This window comes from Sinocyclocheilus grahami, unplaced genomic scaffold (genome assembly GCF_001515645.1).
Source record: "Sinocyclocheilus grahami isolate Dianchi unplaced genomic scaffold, SAMN03320097.WGS_v1.1 scaffold331.1, whole genome shotgun sequence".
In the NCBI taxonomy this organism is placed as follows: domain Eukaryota; kingdom Metazoa; phylum Chordata; class Actinopteri; order Cypriniformes; family Cyprinidae; genus Sinocyclocheilus; species Sinocyclocheilus grahami.
In genome coordinates, this window is record NW_015505510.1 from 492,996 (window position 1) to 511,603 (window position 18,608).

Here is an 18,608-nt window from a genome sequence, read left to right on the forward strand (position 1 = left end):
GTTCTTTGGATGTTGTTGTGGGGTCTCTTGGATGAGTCGTCGCTGTGCTCTTGGGGTCATTTTGGTTGGCCGGCCACTCCGGGGAATGTTCTCCACTGTTCCATGTTTTTGCCATTTGTGAATAATGGCTCTCACTGTGGTTCGCTGGAGTCCCAAAGCTTTAGAAATGGCTTTATAACCTTTTCCAGACTGATAGATATCATTTACTTTCTTTCTCATTTGTTTCTGAATTTCTTTGGATCTCAGCATGATGTCTAGATTTTGGTCTACTTCACTTTGTCAGGCAGGTCCTATTTAAGAGATTTCTTGATTGCGAACAGGTGTGGCAGTAATCAGGCCTCGGTGTGGCTAGACAAATTGAACTCAGATGTGATAAACCACAGTTTTAACAGGGGGGCAAACACTTCTTCACACAGGGCCATGTAGTTTTGGATTTTGTTTTCGCTTAATAATAAAAACCTTCATTTAAAAACTGCATGTTGTGTTTACTTGTGTTATCTTTGACTAATATTTAAATTTGTTTGATGATCTGAAACATTAAAGTGACAAACATGCAAAAAAATAAGAAATCAGGAAGGGGGCCAACACTTTTTCACACCACTGTGTGTGTGTGTGTATGTATGTATGTATGTATGTATGTATGCATATACACACACACATACATATATATATTTTTTGACCCCATTGACTTTCACTGTATGGACAAAAAATACATATATTCTTTTGTGTTCTATAGAAGAAAGTCAATGAGAATGACATGAGGGTGAGTAAGTAAAGACATTTTTGGGTGAGCAATCCCATAATTTCTTCACAAAAATAATTTGAGAACAACCATGTGGTGTTTAAATCTGCTTTGGCCCTGATCAGATGCTGCAGATAAAGAGCGTGGAGTCGAATAAAGTTGTCAGGGCTTCCTCTCGCAGCTGGCAGCTTGCGAACAGGCACTTGCATGTCATTGGGGCAACCAGCACCAGTGTCTCCATGAATAAATAACAACACACCTCAAAATATCCCTGCAGGCCATGCCACACACCACAGCACATACAGCTTTATCACTCTCTCAATGTCATGGAATTTCATCCCTCTCTCTCTCGCTCTCCTCCGCTGTGCTGGTGCGTGTGAGACAGCGTTCCATCATCATGGAAAACCAGTAAGCCTCAAAGTATACCAGGAAATTTTGCCTTTACTAAATTTTACCATAGCCATGGTTACTGCCACAACACCAATATTACATTTATTTCACTTGGGAACCATGATAAATGTGTATGGAATCTCAGTACAAGAAGCTTTATGAATTTTTTGGAGATTTTATTAATTATATTAAATTTCTGTGGTGACTATTCAGTGGTTCTTGACAGCTTAATATTTATACATTTAAGATTTTAAGATCTCATCAAAAAAAGTCAGAGTTTGTTTTCTACTTTTTGACATGCGTTATGAATATTTTACATAATAAAAATAAAAACAACAATGAAAACAACAAAACAGAACAAATAAAGCAGAAAAGTTTTCATATTATATTATATCTTATATTATATTATATCATTCAACCATCAGTTTGAGTAAGTATGATTAGATTTTTTTTTTAAATGATAAAAATTGACAGTTAAAAGACTTACACTGTTAGAAAAAAAATTCAGATTATTCATTAAATAATCACAAAAAAACTGTTTTGAACCTTGATCATAATAAGACATGTTTCTTGAGCACCATTCAGCATATTTAAATGATTTCAGAAGGATTGCATTTAAACTGTAATAATATTTTCACAAAATGACTGTTTTTACTGCATATTTTGATCAAATAAATGCATCCCTGGTGACCATAAGAGACTTCCTTTAAACATTAAAAAATCTTACCAACCAACTTTTGAACAGTGTCATATATTTGTTAATAAGAAAAATTAACAGTCTATTGCTCCCAAATTTTAGTTATAATAACTCTAACAATAACATCTGCCAGAAACAATAGTTGCCATGTTATATTTTTAAAAAGGTCATGACGACTTAAAAATAATACAACACAATAACACAATGTAATACAAACAATGACAGTGCAAACCTCCAGACATCAGACTGACCAAGAACCAGAGACTTTAAGACCCCGGAGAGAGTCATACCCCCAACACACTCTCTTATACACACACCCTAAGAAATTTTCAAGCTCTCCCCCTCTCCCTTCCTGCTCTATGCTAATTCTGTGAGTGAACGCACAGGCCGCCAAGCCCCAAGAGAAGGAATAGTGTGTTGCTTGCCCCTACCCTTCCCTCTCTTCCTCCCTCCCCCCTATCGAACACCCCCCCCCCTTTACCAATAGGGGATGGGTGTCAGTAGCTTGCCGAAGCTGTTGCCATGGAGACGGGTCCTGTCTGCACTCCGTCCCCCAGGCATCCCAGATCAAGAAGGCAGAGTGGGGAAAGAGAGAGATAAAAGAGTGAGAAAAGAAAGAAAGAAAGAAAGAGTGTGTTAAAAACAGAGAGTAAGAAGGAAAGAAGAAACTGTGTAAGAGAGAGAACTAAGTATAAAGTATAAGTTTAGAACTAACTATAGTTGAGAAAAGAATTATATAGGTATGGCCAATATTTGTCTAACTTGGGCTTACCGACTTGGCCAATTAAGACTGACTTTATCAATGCATAATGCACATTTTCTGCTAATATTTTAGTAAACTAGAGTAAATACTGAGTAAAATAAATGGTAATAATGTGATATATATATATATAGTTTGCTTTGATAAATTTCTAAATGCAATAAGCTCAACAGGACTTAACAGGATGATCATTATTACCATTTTACGGTTTATTTTAAGATAATGATCTGCTGACTGAACATTATCCCGCCTATATACCACACCAACTTATCAAATAAATAAATAAATGGATATTAAATATTAATTTTGAGCTTTTATTATGCAGGAATAAAAAGACTGTAGAGTGATACAACAGACTAGCACAGCTATTTAGCCAATCGGCTGGTCAATTAGCATCAACCATTAGTAAGAAAATCCAACTCTGCCACAAATGAAGGAAAGGAAATGAGACAGCAAAACACGCTAGTGACTGAAGAGTGTCATCGTAAAGTATCATTAGTGCTCCAATCCAGCCAGATCACATATCAAATGCTGTCAAGCTGTCAAAAATGGCATAGCTTGATTGGCTTGCACCCTGCAAACTTGTGCACTCTCACTCCAGAAGTTCAATTTCCAGTAGCTAATAGAAGTCAGTTGCGAGAACAAAAGGGGGTTTCCTGCTCTGGCTTAAGGGGGCGATATGTCATAACAGGACATGAGAGATGTCACTTTAAACTCTGAAACACACGAAACGAGAACACAGGAGGAGGAGGAGGAGGCGGCGGTCTGGCCTGAGGAAAAATAACAGATGTCTTTGTCCGCTGACTTCAGACTATCATTTAGACTTCCATTACATAAACCGTGATCCCTCAAACAGTCATTTGCGCGCCTCAGGTGTTCAGTGCTGAGGTAAAGCAGCTCAGCGAAGTCACTCCATTTCCCTTCTGTGAGTCCGAAACAATAACTCCAGCGTGAATATAAAGTGAGCGCATTAAGAGCTGATAATGCACGGCCTGGGAGGTCTTGTGCAAGATAACAGATGACTTTTGCCTGCGTCTGGCCCGCTCATCTGTGCCGTAATTGAACCAATCAGAGCCTCTGCTCCTCAGTCACCTTCTCTGTCACCATCAGAGGAGAAAGAGGGAGAGAGCGATGGAGGGGGGGCGCAGCAAAAGGGAGAGAAAATTCCCTCTGTGCCTTAGCCAGATAAAACTGGCTTTATAATCCGCTTGGTTTTCACCCCCTCGTCCTCAGATCCGTGTGTATGTGTGTGTGAGTGTGAGTGTGTGTGCGCATGGAAAAGATAGGGAAAAAACACACAGCATAAGTCGATGGGGGAAAGGGGGAGTGAGATTTCCGTTATAAACAAACCGCACGTGTTCCAGACACTCCAACATAAATATAAATGAGGAAAAGATAAAAAAGGAGGCGCAAGAGATTGTGTGTGTGTGTGTGAGAGAGAGAGAGAGAGAGAGAGAGAGAGAAAAAGCTGGATAGGGAGCACAGGAAGCAGTGAAAAAAACAATGCGAGTGTGTGGGCTCCTATCGTAACAGGAACGAGGCGGGATAACGCTGTTTGCACACACGCTCTCTCGCTGTCAGTCTGATGGTGTTGATGACAGCAGGACCGAACGGAAGATGCCAGGAAGTGACTGCTTCACACTGCTGCCAGATAAAGAGAGAAGAACACACCACATCACACAGCTAGTGGGTGGAAGAGTGTGTGTGAGTGTGTATGATCAGCCCTCACTAAATCACACTCGCTGGTGGGGAAGACCAAACATACGACTGTAACACGTGTGTGTGTGTGTGTGTCACGACTGGTCAGTGATGGATTTGTATTAATCTACACTCTCTGATTTAGAGAGGACAAGAATGAAGCATCAAACAATTTGTATAACTAGTACCGCCAGCATGTCTGTATTTCATGTGGGTCTCCTTTCTACTGTCCAAACAACTATTAAGAGTTAGTTAAAGTTTGTCAAATTGAGAGAACACAGAGTTCTTGAGAAACATTTGTGGTCTATTTTAAACTAGACTTACAACGCAATTCTCGAAGACATCTGTCCGCATGTGTATGGCTGTTTAGTGAATGAGAACGGATGAATTACATTTTTTAGAAGTTCAGAAGGAAAGAAAAACAAGTCTAAATTAAATTTAGTAAGAAACTGAAAAAAATAAAGAAATTCAAAAAGAAACTAACAATCAGAGGAAGACATTCAGAAAGAAAAAATATATATATTCAGGAAGAGAAGGGGGTCAGGGAAAGAAAGAAAGAGAGAAAGAAAGAAATATTTCAGAAAATGAAGTCAGCAAAAAAAAAAAAATTTGTTCTTTATTAGCTGACCTCACTAAATGACTGGTTGGTTGTTGGAATAGTCAATAAGCTGACCATCATGGAAAAAAATGGTGATTGAAAAATATTAGCCACAAATAGAGAAGCTGTCTGGGAAACCTTCTACAACCATGACTGGCAAAAAAATGTTGATTAAACAATCTCTGTTTGCAAAAACTAATTCTTACGACAATATGATGAATATGCGAAACGATTTATACCAACAGTGTCTTAGAACACTTTAGATTTAATAAACTACAACAGTAACATTGTTAAACAATTACTGTTTGCAAACATAGTTCAACAAGTATAGCATATAATGTATAATGTAATATACGGTAATATGACAAATGCTGAAAAAAAAAAATGTATACCCTAGCTTACCAAAACACACTGAAACAGAGACCTCAAAATATTTAAATATTATTGGAAAAAATGTATTTTGAAAAAACGCTTCATTGGTTTGAAGTTCAGGAGGCCAATTTGTAACTTTATGAATGAAACTAGCTTTGAATAAGAGCAGTGTTTAAGCATGTGTGTGTCAGGTTAAGTGCCTGTTCATCATGTTAGTCATGACATTCACACTGGCCCTGCGGTGATCCTGTGACCTCTCTGACACACACCTGCAACCTTGAGTAATTAACGATACGATGAAGACAAATGGTTAGATTTGTCCGTAAACTCAGCCCTCTTTAGGTCGCTTTTTAACTCCACTGATCAGCATTACAATCCCAACAGTCGTGAAAAAAGGGGATTCTTATAGTGCTTCAATTGGTGTTTTTGAATTAGTTAGTTAGTTGACCATCATGACCATCCATTGAATTACAATGGTAACAAAAATAGAAAATGGAATAAAAATATTACCACTATAACCGTGTCTTCATGTGACCTGTGTGTGAGGAAACGAATTCCAGACGACAATGTCATCGGATGACAGAGGACGACAAAGAGCCAAGGACGGTCTAGAGCACTAAGAACAGTAGTATTTTGCACATTAACATTACCATGGACACCATGCCAAATGTGTGCATGCTGTACATGCGGACACGGCCAATTTGAGTCTGTCTGTGTGCGCTAGATCTGTTTATGCCAACACAAGAAAAGGCCACATTAAAAAAAAAACTCCAGAGGTTGAAGAATGGCTGAGAACGCATCTAAAAGAGCAGATTCCTTCCTCTCCGTCTCCATGAAGAAGACCCTCATTAATTCATGGGGGAGAAGCTCACAGACATCAGTGAGCAGAGCAGAAATGCATTCCTCCATAACGGTAATGACTTGGATAAAAAAAAAAGAAATAAATCTATTTGCTGAATAAAATGTTAATCTTGCAGCTTTTACAAACATTAAAATCCTCTAGTCATTACTGCATTATTCCCAGCTAAGTCTCAATGCTGATGAAGTCATGAGGAACTAGATCCTGAACAGATTTAAAAGCTTTTTATGTTTTTTTTGGTGACTTTAAACAGATTCACAGATAGTGAAGGAGAGAGAAAAGATTCTGGAAATGTTGCAAGCTGCACTCAAACTTGTAACACCCACATGAGCATCATAGCTCAATCTAAAGTGGAAAAAAGCAGGAAACAGAAAAAAGCAGGAAAAAAAAAAAAAAAAGAGTTATTTAAAAGAAAGCAAAAATGGGGGAAAGGGGGGGGGGGGGGTATAAAGGAGAAGGAAATGAAAAAATTAAAAGAAAAGGTAATGGAAAAAAGAAAGTAAAAAAAGAAATGTGACCACCACACCTTAACCTGACTGAAAGCAAGAAAGAATAGAAGGAAAAGAGAATGAAAAATGGAAAAAAGTAAGAGTAAAGGAAAACACAAAAAAAGAAGAAAAGGAAAAACAAATGAAAAAGAAACACATGAGCACCACACGTCAAACTGAAATGAATAAAGGAGAACAATTAAGAAAGAAAGAAAATTTATAGAAAAACAGAGTAAAGGAAAACACAAAAGAAAAAAAGAAAAAACAAACGAAAAGAAACAGATGAGCGACACATGTCAAATTGAAATGAATAAAAAAGTAAAAAAGACAATGATAAAAGCAAGAAAAGTAAAAAAGATAAGGGCAAAAAAGACAGAAAACTGAGCGATTCCTGACTGATCCTGTCAAGTCACTCATCTGATCACTGGAACTTTCCAGCACCTTTATTAACAACTAAACCAATGAAATTACAGTCAAACACTTTATTTATGCTAATGAAAAATCCATAAGAATTTAGACATGTGATTTAACTAATTAGTGGGTCAACACCGTGAGTGTGTATGCAACCATCCCACAACTGAGCCTCCTGGAGCGTGCAGCACGCAGCATCACATGCATCTAATTGTCCGCGGCGTACTGCTCTACATTACGCCGGATTCACTTTATCGATTTCAAATTGGCAGAGAGCTCCAATGGACTGGACTCAGCGGAAGCACAATCTGCATAAAAGTGTAAGCAGATTTGCCATGTGATAAACTGTGTAAATATTCTCCAAGGAAACAATTATTATAATAAAATAAGTTAGTAAAATATAAGTGAATATTATTCTAGGATAAAAAAAATCAATAATAATACAATTAAAATTAAATAAAAATAATAAGAAACATTTCTTGAGCACCAAATCAGCATATTAGAATGATTTCTGAAGGATCATGTGACACTGAAGACTAGTAATGATGCTGAAAATTCAGCTTTTGTATCACAGAAATAAATGACATAACTGAATAGAAAACAGTTATTTTATATTGTAATAATATTTCACAATTTAGCTTTTTACTGTATTTTCAATCAAATAAATGAAGCCTTTGTGAAACAAAAAAACATGGAAAATCTGTTATATGGGGTGGGATTTTGGACCAATAAGATTGTACACTGTCCAGGACTACCTAGCGCAACTACCGAAATAGAAACCAGGTGATTGGCAAAATGTCCTTTTGCGGAATTCAATGTTTTTTCCTTCATTTCTTTCCTTCCCTTTCTCTTTTTTTTTTTCCTTCTCCTTTCTATTTCTTTTTCCATTTCTCTCACTCTCTTCTCTTTTCTCATGCTGCAAGAAGGACAGCAGGTCAAGGAAAGAGCAAGCGGTGTGTTGTGGTTTCAGTGTGGTATAGAATGTAAATGAGGTGTGTAGCGAGACTTACTGCGGGCCTCTGTCTGAGGTCTAACTGAACCGCAGCTGTGAAAAACCACCGGCACGCTTCAGCCCTATTCCAACCCTATATCGACAAGTGGCGTGAGAGTATTATTTCAAATTGAGCTTGGAGTGTTTTGAAATATTTTAAGGTGTAATGGTGCCTTTAGAGTCTGGATTTTTTATTGATAAATGAGAATTTTAAGTCATGAAGAGCGGAGGCAGTTCTGCAGGCTTATTAAAATAACGTTAATTCATTGTCTGCCTGCTAAAGTGGTCTGGACAGGTACTGATAAAGCTCTATTTTCTGAAGTTCTCTTTAAACTAAAGTCAACACGGCAAAGTTCAAATGTTGTTTCAGAATGAGACCAAAGGGACCATGTACATACGCTCTCTTTCACACACACACACACACACACACACACGTAAAGGTGCAGGTGTAATCATCAGGGAGCTATGAGATGCTGCTGGAATGACAACAGTAATCTGACAGTATTACCGTCGCTGGCTGCAATATATGCAAGACTCTATATATGATGATAATATATGAGACCCTACAGAACTCTGCAAAAAATCTGCTTTCTACAGCCGATCTCTATGGATCATCATCATCATCATTTTGCAGCAAAACTGCCACCTTTTACAATGTACAAGATTTCAGCTTCCAGACCTCACTGCAAAGATGGAAAGACATTTGGATCCTATTCACACTTAAATCGAAAATTCTTACATTAAGAAAGCACTTAATCATTTATTTTTTTTAAATAATACAAAATAAGCACATAAGTAATTTAGATATTTATATAATAATAATAATAACAAAAATTGGTTAAATTAAATAAAAACATTAACCTTATTATTAAAAAAATAATAGTAATAATTGTTGTTGTCGTTGTGGTTGCTATTGTATATAAATATCAAAATTGCTTACATTTATTTTATTTTTTTTTACTATTTGTAAAAATTTATTATTACTATTATTAATAATATGACTACTATAATTATATAATTATTAATTACTATAATTATATAATTACTATAATAAAAAATAATAATTTAATAAAGTGCTTAACTAGGACATTTAAATAATAATAACAATAATATATAACAAAAAACTGCTTAAATTAAATAAGAACATTACATTTTACTATTTAAAATTAAACTAAACCACTTAAATTTTTTTTATTATTATTAGATATCAATATTGCTTAAATTAAATAAGCACTTATTTTTTTAATATTATTATTATTGTTGCTGTTGTTATTGTTAATAATTTTATAATATCATAAAATTATTTTTTTTAAGTGTTTAAGTAACTTAGATATTTGTATAATAATAACAATAATATATAACAACAAAATTTCATTATTACATTTTACTATTTAAAATTATTATTATTATTATTATTATTATTATTATTATATCAACATTGCTTAAATTAAATAAGCACTTTTTAAATAATATTATTATTAGATATCAACCATGCTTAAATTAAATAAGGACATTAATTTATTATTATTATTATTATTATATAAATATAAAAATTGCTTAAATTAAATAAGCACTTATTTAAAATAGTATTATTATTATTAAATATCAATAATGGCTAAATTAAATAAGAACATTAATTAATGTATTATTATTATTATTAAAGAAATATTAATATTAATATCTTTGATGTCACCAAAAATGTAATTATTAAAATATCAGCATTATACTGCCCACTGGTCATTCTGCTAACAGCATTAGAAATTGACACATAGCGGGTGACCATTAATTTGAACCCTGGTGGTTTGACTGCAATCATGTGGTTGGATTAAAGAAAAAAAAAAACAGAAACAACAGCCATACCAGCTGAGCTTCTGACTCTCAATCATGAACATTTCCTCTCACTGTGTGTCCCATTAATTAGTGCCTCGTTGAGAGCTAACGAACACAACTTGTGTCAACAGCTATAAAGTGTCAGCGTAACTGGAAAGCGAGTAATCTGTTGTGTTGATACTCTCGTTAGTTGCCATTAGTCGAGGCGGAGCAGCGGTTCTCAGATGAAAGGAGGTACGTAAAACACGCGCTTGCCGTCTGAATAAGCATAGATTGCGTTGTACACAGATGTAGAGTATTGCGCCCCTCTTGAGAAAACAGCCTGACGTAGGCCATGAGTCCAAACACACATAAACACACAGCATATGCAAACATGTCTGAGTGTGTACATGTACAGGCACTCGTACCAACACAAACACACAAAGAAAAGAAAAGCGATCCAAGGAAGCCTCTTTTGGTTCAGGGATGGGTTTGGATGCCCAGCTGGTACTTGAGTCTGGTGTACTGGCGCCACCCCTCACAAGCTGCTACCAGCCAACGCACTACAACAGCACCAGACGCACGCCGCGCCAAGAGCATCCTGCCAGCACTGCCTGCCAACCCTACCGGAGAGAGACCACATTTGTGTGAAGAACGAGAGAGCCTAACGGGAAGGAGCGTAGAGGAGCAATGGGGTTCAGAGTGATTGAGGAAGACCAGGAGAAAGAGACCGGAAAAAGAAGTCTGGCGTGGCAGATCTGGGCTGGTAAGTGAAAGGTTGTAGGTTTGAACCTTTGTCAGCTGTGACAATTTTGCTCTATAGCTTTCCCCCCTTAGCTCGGTTCGTTTGGGCATATGTGAACACGGCAATCGTGCCCGGATCCGTGCCAAAACAATCGGTCCGAGATCGCCTGAACGAGGTGGTCTCGGCTCGATTGAAAACGAACTCTGGAGCGGTTCGGTTGTAGTGAGAAAGCAATCCAATCTAACGGACCAACGAACCAGGCTATATCACAGTGTATAATGGGTAATTACGTAAGTTCCGTGAAAAGCATTAGCTTTGTTGTTTTGCTAATACTTCAAAACCTGTGAATGTCTGTGGGTGAGCACGTCTTTGCCATTCAAATCTTTGCTTATTGCTCTTCTTCCTAGTAGGTGCATTTTAAAAATGTTTTCCCGACGAATCCTGGACTCCTGCTCAAAATGATAAATTAATATAAGGACAGTTACAAAAAAAAAAAACTGTTGTCGTTCCATCCTGACAGATGACATGTGTGTCAGCTAACCGGAATCCCGGAAAATAAACCGTGGAACTTTGACCAATGAGACAACAGTTTACTCGCGCGTGACTTGTATTAACAAATTTGGTCCGTTTAGAAACTTTGCCGTGTGAAAGCGAACCGCACCAAGAATAAAAAGCAACATTATAATAATTTTAATCCCCGTTTCGGAACAAAGCAATCGATCTACAGGTGTGAAAGCATCCTCAAATAAAAAAAACAGAATAAATAAATAAAACAGAATAAAATAAATAAAAGCTCAAACTTACATTCACCCTGAACCAACTAGCAAGAACCAAATCATCCAAGTTGTCTGCTATTAAAAAAAACAAAAAAGAGATAAGTGGACGTATAAAGCTTGATCCTCTAACACTAGCACTCTGTATTCTATTTCTTTGCTATTTATTTGTTTTCTTTTTTTAATAAAAAAATTTAAACAAAAAGTGGACCCTCTAACACTAGTGTTCTCTATTTTTTTCTATTCTATCAACTTGTTTTCTTTTTATTATTAAAAAACAAAAAATAACCCTCTAACACTAGCATTCTCTATTCTTTTTCTATTCTATATACTTTATTTATTATATATATAAAAACAATACTTGCTACGTTTATTGCATTAGGCTAATCAGGATTGTCACAGCACTTGCATATTATTGCTCTTATGTTGGTTTGATTGCTTCTGTTGCCCACATTTGTAAATCGCACTGGATAAAAGCGTCTGCTAAATGACTAAATGTAAATGTATTTCACCATCAAAAAAATTGGACAGTTCACCTTTAAGGCTCAACCATCAGGATGCGAACAAGGATCAACACTGTGAGGCAGAACTTGTAAACTGTGTGAGGGTCATTCTCGTCATTGTTTGGACATGACACACAGCAGTAATAAGCCGACGCAGTGCTGGTCATAAGTGTGTGCGGTGAAGAAATCTGCGGATGTGCTGTCTCGTCCAATAACTGCTGACCTGTTGGGCCTGTATACCATATGCAAAAAGAATCAAAAATTCCTGACACGAAGCATCAAGCGTAACATCTCTTCCATGTTAATTTGTGTTTTTGTCCCTGCTGCAACTGTGGCAAAAAAGAAGGTCATTTAAACCACCTAGCTCCGTCCACAGTCGATGCTGATTGGACCAACATCCAGCTCCTTAAAGCTCTATAATAAACATCAAACGTGTTCTGATTTAGAAAAACTGAAGGGGTGAACATATTTTGGATTGTGAATGGTTAGGACATGGATTATGAACAGGAAAAATCTCTTCACGTACCTTTACAAATACTCCTTGTTACCCTCTCTTACCTTCTTGATACTCCACTCCAGTCCTCCTCCAGTGAGTCTGGATCAAATATTAACTACTGAGCATGCTCAGTGCAACCCTATGCGCCTCACTGGATAGCAATCATAAACAGCCAGTGGCTTTAACTTTTTACTCACGGCAGCGCGACATGTTCAAGCAAACAATAAAAAAACCTGTGTCTGTGTTTCATGTTTGCTGACAAAATTCTCCTATAACGAAGAAAGCTCTCTTCTGTTTTGCCTGCGATATCCATATAAAAATAAAAGAGTATATGTGAGAGAAAATAATTTAGAGGAACATGCGTATGGTCTTCTCTTTAACTAGGGATTCTCTTAACAAATAGCCTCGCTTCTCCTCCGGTGAAACCGTGCATGTGTGTGCGCGTTCCTTCATTATCATTATTCCTGTGTGTCGTCATACTGCCCGCACTGCCTCTCCTTCCCCCAAGCTAGCAAGCGAACGGCATCATGGGGGAAACGGCAAGATTACCCAATCAATCTTCCCCAGAGAGAACGAGAGGGAATGAGGGGGAGGGGGAGGGGGAGGGGAAGGAGAAAGGCAGACGCACATACACAATATCTACATACAGTATGCAATTTCCATATTTTACTACAGTAATCTTCCTGATGAAATCATAGCAGCCGCCAACCCTAAAAATGATTAATTGGAATCCTAATACTCTACCACTATGACATTAAAAAAAAAATCTACACTGGGGAGAAAGAGTACGATTGTGATCGGGATATGTTGCAAGCAGGACTCGAACCTCAATGTGTATGAAGCAACGTCTATTAAAACGTTACAGGGATAGTTCACCTTCAGTTGCTGGTCCCCACAGATTTCCATAGTATGGGAAAAAAACACTATGCAAGTCAATGGGGACCAAGTGAAGGTGACCTATCCCTTTAGGAAGCTTTAATCTGAGAAAAAAAAATGTCCAGGTTGCTGCCAATATTAAAGAGAAAATTTTAAATATGAAAGATAACAAGGATTAGCAACAGGTCGTAAACCAAGTATTATAAAATGGAAAAAGAAATAAGAAGAAATATAGAAAGAAACTGTGCAGATGAAGCAGTAATAGAACATTTCAGCATCACAAATAAAAACATACACACTAAAAACTTGTTTTGCCAAGTCTTCGTTATAGCATTTGTGGTTGGCATTCTCTAAAAAAATACTTTTGATGTAAATTTGTCTGAAGTTTGTTTAATGACACAACTGAATTTCAAGACGGTCATGTGATTTCATATGGCAGTCGCTTTCTAAGTCTCTTTCTAAAATATATAACAAGAGTCTTAATCTTACATGATTTTAAAAATGTTGTCTTAAAATCAAGTAAATCAAAAATGTATTTAAATATTTTTATTATTATTTTTACCATTTTATTCTAGTCCCTTTAAAAAAAAAAATCAGGAAAAATTACTTTTGCTATATTTAATAATAATACTACATTATATTATGTCAAATAAAATTTTTGCATCCTGATTTAACAAGCAGGACTAACATGCCGTGCACTTGGATCGTCAACCAGATCTGAGGTGTAAGCTTGTCGTGAGTTGTCTGCGGCGTTTTTAATCAATGCTCATTATGAAGCTTTATGACTCAAGCCCGGCAGAAAGTGAAGAGCACACAGATGACTCTGGCATTTAGAGGTGTTGCGTCCCAAAATTCCATCCCTATTGCCAAGACACCAATCCCACAAAATCCCTGGATTAGCCCTCAACCATTCCTGGGATTAGAGGATTAGACCGTTATATTCCATTATTTTACACTGAGAGGATTCCTGACTGTCTTGATTTCAGCGCAGAAGCAGCCAGGAAGGTGTGGGCAATGCAGGCCTGAAGACAAACACACACACACACACACACACACACACACACACACAGAGAGCACAGGCCTCTACAGAGCTGTGACCCAACAAGGGAGCCAAGGAATCAGAATAAAAACATGATAAATCACTGAACTCAAGGACACCCTAGTAGCAGCAAAGACATTGCCAAGACCGGCACACATGATACTGCAGCTCCACAACACACACGGGCACATTCACAGACACACACACACACACACACATTCCGACAAAATACTTTTTTCAGTGGAATACTTGAAAATCTATAGTTTATAGCAACATCAAACTCCAAAAGTAGTCCTCGACTCATACGCTATATTCCAAGTTTTCTGAAATCAATAACTTGTACATAAAGCTCTCAGAACGAATATGAAGCCTATGGAGCAGGTTTGATGTAATAATATTTAGATATTTATTTTTAGCTATGTTTCCGACAAAATACTTTTTTCAGTGGAATACTTGAAAATCTATAGTTTATAGCAACATCAAACTCCAAAAATAGTCCTCGACTCATACGCTATATTCCAAGTTTTCTGAAATCAATAACTTGTACATAAAGCTCTCAGAACGAATATGAAGCCTATGAAGCAGGTTTGATGTAATAATATTTAGATATTTATTTTTAGCTATGTCATAATATTTAGCTATGTGAAAATAAATGTGACAAATATATACATTATACAATATTATATTACAGTGTTTTGTTTTTTTGACAATTACACCGTCTCTACACCGGACGCGACAGTTGTCGCGCCGCGCCACAACAGCTAAAGTCTATCTACACTGGACGTGACAAAGCGACCGTTAAAAATCATTTGAAATTTGTGTCAGTACGTCATTAATAGAACGCGGCAGCAGATTACTGTTCTTGGATTTGTCGTGTCGCACCGCATCCAGTGTAGACAGCATCGCTGATTATAATGGATTCTATAGAATTTTGTTGTGCCGCGCCGCTCGCATCCGGTGTAGAAGTACGGAGTAAAGCAATGTTGGCTTGGCAACTAACTGAAGTTTTACTAAAATTACTAAAAACTGAAAAATAAATTTAAACAAAATTTTAAAAATATATATTAAAAACCCTAACAAAAATGACAAGAGCATATAACAAAATGACTAAAACTTAAAACTTTAAAATGAAAACTGAAAATGTAAAAATAAAAGCTCATTCAAAATATTAATAAATAATAGTATATAAATAACACCGTTCTATTGAAAACAACAGCATATGGGGATGGAACGATATAAGGATTTAAATTTTTGGATGAACTGCTCTTTTAAACAGATTAAGGGAAAGTTTTGGAAATGCGGAATGAAATAAAAAAAAAAACATTCTGATCAGAAAATTTTTTGGTGGTTTGGGAAAATTGAATATTTGCACTTCTAATGAAAAGGCTGTGCATATTTAATCATGTTTAACCAAGTCATTTAAAAAAGTAATACGTTTAAGATCAATGAGCGACGACATGCATGAGGTGTACGCGATTAGCTATTAGTAAAATACTGCATACTAATACTAAAATAAATTTCCTCTGGAAACATTTTAGTCAAATATTTGGTTTTTATACAAGTCAGTGAAATGTTGGTCAGTGGAATGAAACTGGTTCTGTTTCCTTCCAGATGCTGACTTAACTCCTGACATTGAGCAGGCCCGTTCTGGGCTGTCGTCTCCATAAATGCCACCAGTCAAGTTCAGCAGACAGACTAGAGCAGGGATCCTCAAATCTGGCCCACGAGATCCACTTTAGTTTAGTTCTAACCCTAATCAAACACACCTGAGCAAGCTTATCAATGTCTTCAAGATCATTAGAAAATCACAGGTATGTGAGTTTAATCAGGGTTGGAGCTAAACTCTGCAGCGCATTGGCCCTCCAGGGCAAGATTTGAGGAACCCTGGACTAGAGGTTGGGCCCTCTGAACTAATAAAACGGAAACAACAGTTGATGAATTTGTTTGTTACAAACATGCAGCTGTTTACTTCACAAGCTGTTAATAGATGGACTGTAGTTATCTGGATTACTTGTGAATTATTGTGATGTTTTATTTTTGGCAAATTTTCATTTTTGGGTGAACTGTTCGAAACCAACAGTTTTCTGAATGGATAATATACAATTTAAAAAAATAAATGAATAATATTTTTCATGCATTTTGAGCATATACGGTGTAAAATAATTGATAATTTGCATCATTAAATTGTATTCATGTGTACTATTCATATTATCTAGGCTATAATGCGCATTTTAACCAGATAAATTCCTTAAACTTAGGTTTGACATTTTTTAAGCCTAAGAAAATCAATACTTGAATTAAAAATCACATTGCAACACAAAAGTCAACAACCCTTATATGACCTTCATTTTAACAAACATATGCATAACCAGACGCTTGCACTCAACCTGTTTTGAGCCATCCGTCTATCCTTCCCGCTCTGACTCAAGCCTGCGGGCATCCCGGCAACAACAACTGACATTTCATTATGCCTTTCACTGTTACTGAAATATTACATCTGTGAATGCACAGCATTCAGTATGTTAATCAGATTACATGTCTGTCTGTGCAAATTAAAGAATCTGCGCAAATCTGTGTTCGCGAGATGCTTTATAATGCTTTATGCTTTATGCTTTATGCAAGCCGCTGCGGGAAAAATAAACTGAAATAAACATCCCATACTTGTTTTTCTAATGCACACAATTACATACCATGAGCATTTTTAAAAAGGACAACCAGGAAGAAACATGATCTAGAACAAAACACTCATGTACACACAAAACACATCCAACACACACGGAAAAACCTCTATTCAGCTCACTTAATGTATCCTGTGACACTTTGGTAAGCAAATCTGCCTCGTATCATTCACTAAACACTCACATCAATAAACTGGGTAAGCCCTGCCCCCAACACACATCGTCATTGGATGAGAAGTTGAAGCTCAGCTAAAAGACTGTCAAGGCTGTATGTCACTCACATAGTCGTGGAAGGCCTTGGCCTCGCTGGAGTGCTCGCAGGTCTCCCGGCGGTCTGGAGCGGCACAGTACAAATCCCAGAATACACTACAAAAGGAAACAGGAGAGAATGTGACCTTTAAATACAACATATATGAAGTCAAACCTTTTGAAATACACATACTATAAGTATCCTACCACAAAAAAAAGCTGTCAATAATTTGCTACGACTTCATCTGAGCTTGATTACACTGTAACTGATTTTTGTAATTTGAACAGTATTATACTGTAATATGTACAGTAAGATACTGTAAAATGTGTATACAGTATTTTACTGTAAACCGCAAAGGATTATGGGAAAATATACAGTCACTACTGTATATGCCCGCGAAAAACTGACCAATGGCAAGGGAGTTCTTTTTTGACTGTTTTGTGGAAGTGGCTGTAAAAGGACAAAAGAGAAATGCACAGTTAACTTGAAGAAAGGTCAGTATATTATTTCTGTGCAATATTTTAAGGTGTTTTCACTTGTTAACAGCAAACTAAAATTATTCATAGTGTCATTTTTCATGTCCGGAGCCTTTTTTTCTGAGTGACGGCCGGAATGCCACCAAAAGGCTGATAACATCGACTGCTGAGTAAGTTAAGGTCAGCTATATTAGACTAAATAAACCTTAGTTAAACCGAGAAACACGTTTGTATGTTCTGCTGCCCTTTAATGCAAGTTAGCTCCTCTGGTGAGTCGTTATTTAACCTTAACAGCCAATTAACATGAAATACTGAGGTAAAGTGCGTTAGGCAAACCACTGTTTCAGTGGAGATTTTAAACAGTATTTTCTAGTACTTCTTTTGTTTGTTATTTTCAGATTTCTAGTCTGGATGCAGTCTGCAACATCGGAGGTGTATTTTGGATCCTCTTCTTGTGAATGCCATAGTATCGATGATAACATCAACTGGTAAGTTAATAATGTCATTTAGCCGAACTTAATTGAACAAAGAGAAGCATAGTAAGTTATCTTCTTTACTCTGCCTCTTTATCACAAGTAAGGTAATTCTCTTCAAATGCTATTTAAGTCAGAAAGTGTGAACCAATGTTGTATGTAACTTTAGAGACGGTCCCTAAATTCAGTGACAGACGTAACGTTAACATAAAACAGCGAGCTAACAACCTACTGATGAAAACTGAGTGAAGAAACATTACTGTTAGGAACATCTTTTGTATTTTATTTTCAAGTTTGTGGTCATGTCTGCATCGGAGGTGTATTGGAGTCTTGTGATTGCCTCGTAGCGGTGCTAACAGCAGGTGAGCTTCCATCAGCTTAACTAACTTTAATGTTACTAAATTAGCCTCTAGCTGCTGTTCTCCACTAACTCACAGAACAGGTTGACTTTGAGAGGAACATGCTAGCACATGTTGAATAAACA

At 36.7% G+C, this 18,608-nt stretch overlaps 1 protein-coding gene across 1 annotated transcript in view; it reads right to left on the minus strand.

The window, feature by feature from the left end:
* The window catches only part of LOC107602602 (single-stranded DNA-binding protein 3-like), an 83,470-nt gene that overhangs the window by 40,174 nt on the left and 24,688 nt on the right, over window positions 1–18,608 (minus strand). Inside the window, exon 4 of the mRNA XM_016295145.1 lies at window positions 17,207–17,291. Coding sequence (XP_016150631.1) covers window positions 17,207–17,291 — 85 coding nt within the window. The remainder of the gene's footprint in view (window positions 1–17,206; window positions 17,292–18,608) is intronic.